This window comes from Zea mays, chromosome 3 (assembly GCF_902167145.1).
Source record: "Zea mays cultivar B73 chromosome 3, Zm-B73-REFERENCE-NAM-5.0, whole genome shotgun sequence".
NCBI lineage: Eukaryota > Viridiplantae > Streptophyta > Magnoliopsida > Poales > Poaceae > Zea > Zea mays.
In genome coordinates this window covers 189,819,061-189,826,609 of record NC_050098.1, presented here as the reverse complement: position 1 = coordinate 189,826,609, position 7,549 = coordinate 189,819,061, and the positions used below count along the sequence as shown (strand labels likewise).

Here is a 7,549-nt window from a genome sequence, read left to right as displayed (position 1 = left end):
ATGTTTCTTTTTTTAAAAAAAAAACAGGAAACACTAGATGCAGACATATTAAATGAAGAAATCTTCAGCCATTTAATCAGTCAAACAAAAGTCGCACTATCAGCAGAACATTCCTCCAGTTATGCCGAGGTAATCAGCAAACCTGGCCTGCGTTGCATCGAGTCATACCTACATGATCTACAAGCTCATCCAACCAAGGAATCATCAAAGAATTTCAGAGAAGCAACAAACAGCCTTCCATTGCATCCCTTCAGCTTTCAACACAATAATACAAACTTCCCACTCTCCCAAGTCTGAACCACCCCCCTCTCCCTCTCCTTTCTTCCCCATCGGGCAACCATATATGCATCCGAGAGAAGAAAAAAAAAACACAAAAGAGAAGGCTCTCAAGGTGAACTAGAACAGAATCTCCCGACGGCCGGGGCTCAAACCAGCTCATCCTCGGCGATATCTCGAGGATTCCTCACCAGCTCGAGCATGCTCACGACCTCACCCATGCCAGGCCGGTTCGACGGCACCTGAGAGGTGCACACAAGGCCCAGCTTGATGACCGGCAGGGCCTCGTCCATGGGGAACTCGCCGCGCAGCCGAGGGTCGACGCAGTCCTCTGGCCTGCCTTCCTCCAGCGCGCCTCTGACCAGGTCACACAGGACAACCACGTCGTCTTCCAAGTACTCCACGGGCCTCCTGCCCGTCAAGGCCTCCAGCAGAAGCACCCCGAAGCCATAGACGTCGCATTTCTCGGTGATCTTCACCGTCTTGCACGCAAACTCTGGCGCCATGTACCCGAGCGCGCTCTGGACCTTACTGCTCAGGACGTACCGGTCCAGCATCGGCAGCAGCTTGGCGAGGCCGTAGTCACCCACCTTTGGCTCGCCGTTGCTGTCCAGCAGCACGTTGCTTGACTTGAGATTGTAGTGGATGATGCCGTGCTGGTGCAGGTAGGTCAGGCCCCGGGCAATGCCGAGGATGATGTCGAATCTCTCCATCCAGGAAAGTAAGCTGTCTTCGTTGCACTCGTGCAGGTGTTTGTGCAGGTTTCCTCCAGGTAGGTAATCATAGATGAGGAGCTGCAGTGACGAAGTCCAGTAGAAGCCTCTGAGCGCGACGATATTGTGGTGCCGCACCTTGCTGAGCGTCTTCACTTGTCGCTCGAAGTCATCCTTTGACTTGACCAAGCTAGAGACTGTAAGCTTCTTGATGGCTACCGGCTGTCCGTCTCTGAGCACCGTCTTGTAGACTGCCCCAAAGCCTCCACGCCCAAGCTCACAGTCTTTGTTCAACAACGCGTGCCCACCGGCGCTGAACTCAGGGCTGCCCTTGCCAAACATGACAAGCTTCCCGGAGCTAGCGTCATTCTCTGGGGACTGACTGAGGTAGTCATCGGACAATGCAGTAGCAGGTGCTGAGCGTGGGGCAGCCGCACGGGCCCGGACGCGGCGATTGAGCACGGATATGGTGATCACTCCGATAGCAATGGCCGCGCCGCCCGCAATGGCAACGAGGGTGGAGATACTCAGTATGATTTTCTTGTGATGCATGTTGCTAGGGGCACTGGGTGTAGCCTGCCATGAGGGATTTGATGAGGAGTTTGGGTTGAGCACAATAGGCTTTGGCATAACTGCGCTGCACGAATCATTCTTCCGTGAGCTACACAGACCAGAATTGTCCACGAGGAAGGACTCGGGGATGTTGTTGAAGAAGCGGCTGTGTGGCAGATCCCCTGTCAGCATGTTGTGGGAGACGTCAAAGATGTGGAGGCTAGGCAGATTGGATAGCTCCACTGGTAGGGTCCCGTTCAGCTTGTTCTGAGATAGATTGACCACTTGGAGGCTGGTCAGGTTTCCCATGGTGCTAGGAATCGGCCACGTCAGGTTATTGTGTGAGAAATCCCTGCATTGGAAGAGCACAACTTTGTATCAGTCATAACGATTTCTGAGGTGGATCATACTAACTAAATGTACAGTACATTGAGCTTTTAATTGATCTGAACAGTTATCTAGTTTGAGAACGAGTGTTCCAAATCATGCTGATGTAGACATTTGACTTCAGTTTTGGGTGTATCGAGGAAAAGAAAAGGAGTACAGGCAGGAACAAACACAGACCCATAGTTTTCGGTTTGGGGTCCCAAACAGAAAATACGACATCACTGTCCTACAACACTGTCTACAACGTCTCTGCAACCTAGGAAACCGAAACCCAGCAAAGCAAAGCAGTCATGAAAGCAAAAACAAATAGACCTAGTCAACTTCACTCACAAGCAATCCCAATGACGTCAATTTTCATTCCAGAATATGAGTAGAAACCTTTTTTTATGGGAAATAATTTACCGTATTACTTACAGTGCAACGAGGGAGCTGCAGTTCCCAATCTGTGCCGGGATGCGTCCCGTAAGCGAATTCCTTCCCATCCTCAGGTCCCGGAGCGCCACCGCACCGCCGATCTCCGGCGGCACGGTTCCTTCAAGTCGGTTAGCGCTCACGTCCAGAACCTCGAGGAGCCTCAATCCACCAATGCCGGCCGGCAGCTGCCCCGAGAAGGAATTCGAGGACAGGTTAAGAGACTGCAAACCCGCGAAGGCAGTGATCCGCAGCGGGATCTCGCCGGAGAACGCGTTGCACGACAGGTCCAGCACACGAAGCGCCATTGCTGCGTCGTCGGCCACCTTCACCCACCCATTCAGCTGGTTGCCTGCCACCGAGACGCGCTGCAGCGGTAGGCCGAACACCCACCAGGGAAGATCGCCGGTGAGCGCATTGCAGCTTAGGTCGATCTCCACAAGGTTCTTGCAGTTCGCGATAGTGTAGGGAATGTTGCCGGCAAATCGGTTGCCCGATAAATCAAGGCGCTCCAGCGCCCTTATTTCCCCGATCCATGCTGGCAGCTCCCCTGCAAGCGCATTGCCGCCGGCGCCGAGGAACTGCAGACCGGCCAGCCTCCGGAGCGAGTCCGGAAGGCTGCCAGTGAACAAGTTATGCCCCAAACCCAGTGACTTCAGCAGCGCCGCCTCTCCAACATCTGCCGGTATCTCCCCGGCGAGGAGGTTTCGGCTCAAATCCACCTCCCGTAGCGAGCTGGTCCGGGGGAATCCACCGGGCACACTCCCGGAGAGCTCGTTGCCGGAGAGGTCGAGGGACCGGAGCGAAGGCAGCGACCAGAGCCCGTCCGGGATGGGACCGGCGAGGCGATTGGACGAGAGGTTGAGGGACACGAGCGATGCGCAGGACGCGACGGCGGGCGGGATGTAGCCCGAGAGCTGGTTGTGCGCGAGGGAGATGGCGCGGACGGCACGGCATTGGGCGAAGAGCTGCGCGGGGACGGGCGCGGCGAGGCGGTTGGAGGAGAGGTCGAGGGCGCGGAGCCGCGGGAGCGCGGTTAGGAGGTTGGGGGGCACGGGGCCGGAGAGGTTGTTGCGCGGGAGTGCGAGGGAGAGGAGCGCGTCGAGGCGGAGCAGCGCGTGCGGCAAGCGGCCCGAGAGCGACGCCGCCGGGAGAGAGAGCGAGGTGACGCGGCCCGTGCGCGCGTCGCAGCCAACGGCCGGCCAGGAGCAGGGACGATCATCGTCCTCGGTCCACGTCGCGAGGCGGCCCGACGGGTCCGAGATGTCCATCTTGAAGACCACCAGTGCGAGCACGTCGTCGGTGAGCGCGCTCGTGGTGGCGGACACCGCGAGGAGTAGCGCGGCGAGGAGCAGGAGAGGGCAGACGGCGGCGGCGGTGGCCATCGCGACACGGCTAGGGGGACGAGGAGGGTGGAGGGATCACAGCGGTGCTCTTTCCATTTGCGCGGGGCAGTTCTGGTGCAGTGCAGTGCGGGGAAGGGGGAGTAGTGGCCAGTGCAGCGCGGTGGTGGGCGTGGTCGCGGCGTGGAGCAGTCAGCCAGTCACCAGTGGGGAGAGGGGAGAAGCGAGTAGGAGAGGAGGCCCCTTGCGCTATTAATGTGCTACGGCTTACGAGTACTCGAGTAGAACAAATAGAATGGACAAAATTATATGTTTTTTTTCATTTTCCATGAGTTTTCGCCTGAATGGATATGATCTTTTTTTCTCAAAGAAAGGATATGATTTCTGAAAATTTAGAGTAAAATGTATCAGCCGACTTTGAATTTGTCGTGTTGTGTTACTTAGGTCTCCAAATTCTAAAAAACACCGTTGTTGTAATTTGGTTGGTCTGTCCAAAACCAAGGTTTGTGAAAGCCCCATGAGGGGTATCATAAATTTTATCACCAAATACAAAAGCTCAAACCTAGGTTAGGCGATTTTTGCTAGTGTTGCTCTTATGATTGCGGAATTACTTTGGAAGCAACAAAATTGATTTGGAATCAAGCGTAAGCAAGAGAACTTAGAGAGAGGGAGAAGAAGAAACAAATCACAATCAAACTCAATAGGAAGACATGGTGATTTATTTTCCGAGGTTCGACTCTCAAGAACCTACGTCCCTGTTGTCTGTTGAGGAGTCCACTAAGGGCATATCTTTTTCAACCTTTTCCCTATCTCAAACGATCGCTTAGACCGTTTGAGTATCCTTTCTCAAATATAAAAGATCAAAGTCTCCGCGAGGATCTCCACACAAACTCAAAGTCTCTCGCTAGCTTTTACAAGATTGAGAGTGAGGGTGAGGGAGAAAGAAACTCAAGAACACTAGAACTGATCACAACAAACTCAAAACAAATACTCCGCAAGGCACTAAGACTTCTCTAGCTCAATTCTATTGAATGTGGCACTTGGGAGGATTTGGATGACTTGGAGTTGTTGCAAGCAATAAATTAATGTTTGGTGTACCTCTAGTGTTTCTTAAATGTTGAATGAGGGTATTTATAGCTCCAACCACCCCCACATAGTCATTAAAGAAAAGTGGGGAAATAGTTTTGACAGCGAGTACATTGGACCCCCTACGGTGTTAGTCCATTGCACCACCGAACCTTGTCAGTCCGTCTTAGCAGGCAACCGTTTTGATGGGTCAGATGAACAGTAACATAGTTCGATGCACCACCAGACCTTCCACGTCAGTGCCACATTAGATTTGACGTTCGATCCTAAAGAGAGTTGTTGCTGCTCTGAAGGCCCAGTGCACTAGGTCGAAGAAACCCTTTTTCATCCCTCTCTGAAAACTGGCCCGGATAGTCACCGGACCAGTCCAATGCATCAATCACCAGAAGTCAAGTTTCTGGGCTCTCTACGTAAACAGTCGAGTGCACCATCGGTCCGGTGCAACACAGTACAACCCAATTCTTGAAAACTTATCCAATTCTTCTTCAACTTGATTTGGTTGCACTTGAGAGTGTTCCCATAACTTAGACAAACATATCTAGAGACTATCCAACTAGTCTAAGTCAAAAAATGAACATAAGCCATAAGGAGAACATAAGGAACTAGCGTGTTTGTGCATTGTGATGTGAACACTTGGGTCAGTGTCTTTTGTGAGGGTTCTACTATTATAATTCTCCTATCATGGGCGTGTTCGGCAGGCTGCAAGCCGACACTGTTGCAGCTGTTTGGACTGCTGCAGCTGCAATCCATAGAGAGAAAAATACTGTAGAAGCCGCAGCCGCAGCCGGATTGCAGCCGCAGCAAGCCGCAGCGAACAAGCCGCATGTGGATTTTCTTACTAATATTGATATTTTGATTTTTACAATAGTACTTATAAGCAAAGATTTTTAAAAATAATATTCTAACCTTATTTTATCTATTTTATTTTTTTAATTTCTACAATTTAAAAGATAATTTTATTCTTGGTATATGAGTCCCTATGCTTATTCTATATAGACTCAATCTTCTTGCCGCCCTTTTCGCGCCCTCTTCTGTTTTAGTCACGAGGGACATTAGAAGTGACCAAGGTAAGTTTTTATATAAATTTTAATTTAAAACAGAAAATATTTATTTTGGGATCAAAAACAAAAATAAATTTTCGAACGAATCTAAAAACACTCTATGGCTCAAAGAGACCAAGATATAGAGCAGTTATCTCATACAACCCACCCTAATTTAATAGTAAAATTTGTGCATAAAAAAACAAAATAAACTTGTTCATACACATGAAGCAAAATAATTAAGTTCATCCATAAGACAATGGGCCTGTTTGGTTCAGCTTTTTTCTGACCAGTTTTTTTTTGAAAATCTGGCTGTGGAGAAAATCTGATTGTGGAAAGAATCTAAGTATCATTACAATTACGTGTGGAGAAAGATAAAATTGTTCATATGGCTCAGGATCTAGAAAGTGACGGATTCCTACTATTACAACGACTCAACCGATTATGTGTTTATGTTGATTTTGGATGGTTTTTACTCCAACGAATTTTATAGAAGTTGGCTGAAAAGCTGAGCGTTTGGCAGTCCGCAGCAGCTTTTGGTGACCAGAAGCTGCCAGAAGCCGAAACAAACAGGTCCAATATGATAGTTGACAGAGGTGCGGTGGCGCCATGGCGTACGACCTAGGATGGTCGGCGGCTGCACGAGGGAGATCTTAGGCGGTGACAACATTAAGAGTCCTTTCAAGACTTTCTCCGTGCTTGTATTGTGACAGAAAACAAAGATAAGGATATCTTAAGTGTTATTAAATAAGAAAAGAAAACACCTTAGAGCTTGTTCGTTTATATATTAATCCATGTGGATTAGGTGTGCTTAGTCGATTTAAATACATAGTAAGTCAAAATTCATCTCAATTTCACCCAATACATTCTAATCCACATAGAATATTAATAATCGAACAAGCTAAGGTGTTTTCTTTTCTTATAAAATACAATGGTACCACTAAAAACTATGGTATTGCCTAAAAATCATAAAATTACTTCAATCCCAAAGAGGCCCTTACAAAGTACAAATTAATTCAGATGGGTCCTAGGGTGTTTATACCAACTACTAGATTACAATAATCAAATGGAATAAGGGTGATCCAAACACCTCAGATCATGAACTGAATTACGATAATTCGACCACTATATTATTGTAATCCTACAATTTTATCTCAAATATATCACTTAGATACAATTTTTACAATTCTACATCATCGCTAGTGATATAGAAGGGTAAAAAATATATGCCATTATCTCTTCATGCCACTGGCAGCCATAAAAAGATAAGAAATTACATCCGAATGGCATAGAAAGAATTAGTACATTTACGATTAAAAATAAAATACTGAATAAAATTACATTGACATACAAATACTTTTCTCAATAACTATAAGGTTGGATTTGAATAAAGCCCATGGAAACATAGATAGAAATTGTTGGGGACTTGTTCTCAAATGCTATGAATTAAGAACAAGGCAACACAAAATGTTAAATGTTAATACCCTTCGTCCTTCGAAGTATTATCTCCCTTAAGATATAATGATCTTCAGACGAAGGTCATGAAGGACATACCTTCATCATCGTAGCATATGTTAATAAAAGAAGTATATGAAATATAAGAGACAACATGAATATTCATATAACATTATCAATTCATCATTTATTATATTAACATGAAAAAATAGAGACAATATTGAATTACATATGTACCTTCGGCTTGACAGAAGGTAAAAAGTACAAGCATGACGCGCGAGCGAGT

At 47.7% G+C, this 7,549-nt stretch overlaps 1 protein-coding gene across 1 annotated transcript; it reads right to left on the bottom strand.

Annotated features, from left to right (window-relative positions):
• Positions 1 to 312: 312 nt before the first annotated feature.
• LOC100274594 (putative LRR receptor-like serine/threonine-protein kinase IRK) lies at positions 313 to 3,857 on the bottom strand. Its single transcript, NM_001148947.3, has 2 exons — positions 2,343 to 3,857; positions 313 to 1,893 (listed from the first exon to the last, which is right to left on the bottom strand). Exons 1-2 carry the CDS (start codon positions 3,722 to 3,724, stop codon positions 426 to 428), a joined length of 2,850 nt encoding a protein of 949 aa, NP_001142419.2. The 5' UTR covers positions 3,725 to 3,857; the 3' UTR covers positions 313 to 425.
• Positions 3,858 to 7,549: the final 3,692 nt, after the last annotated feature.

Bases quoted from the DNA above. Each gene is read 5' to 3' on its own strand.
- LOC100274594 (NM_001148947.3), bottom strand. From the start codon at position 3,724: ATGGCCACCGCCGCCGCCGTCTGCCCTCTCCTGCTCCTCGCCGCGCTA. The intron at 1,894-2,342 runs GTAAGTAATACG...CTTCCAATGCAG, and splicing joins TGCAGCTCCCTCGTTGCACT to GGATTTCTCACACAATAACC.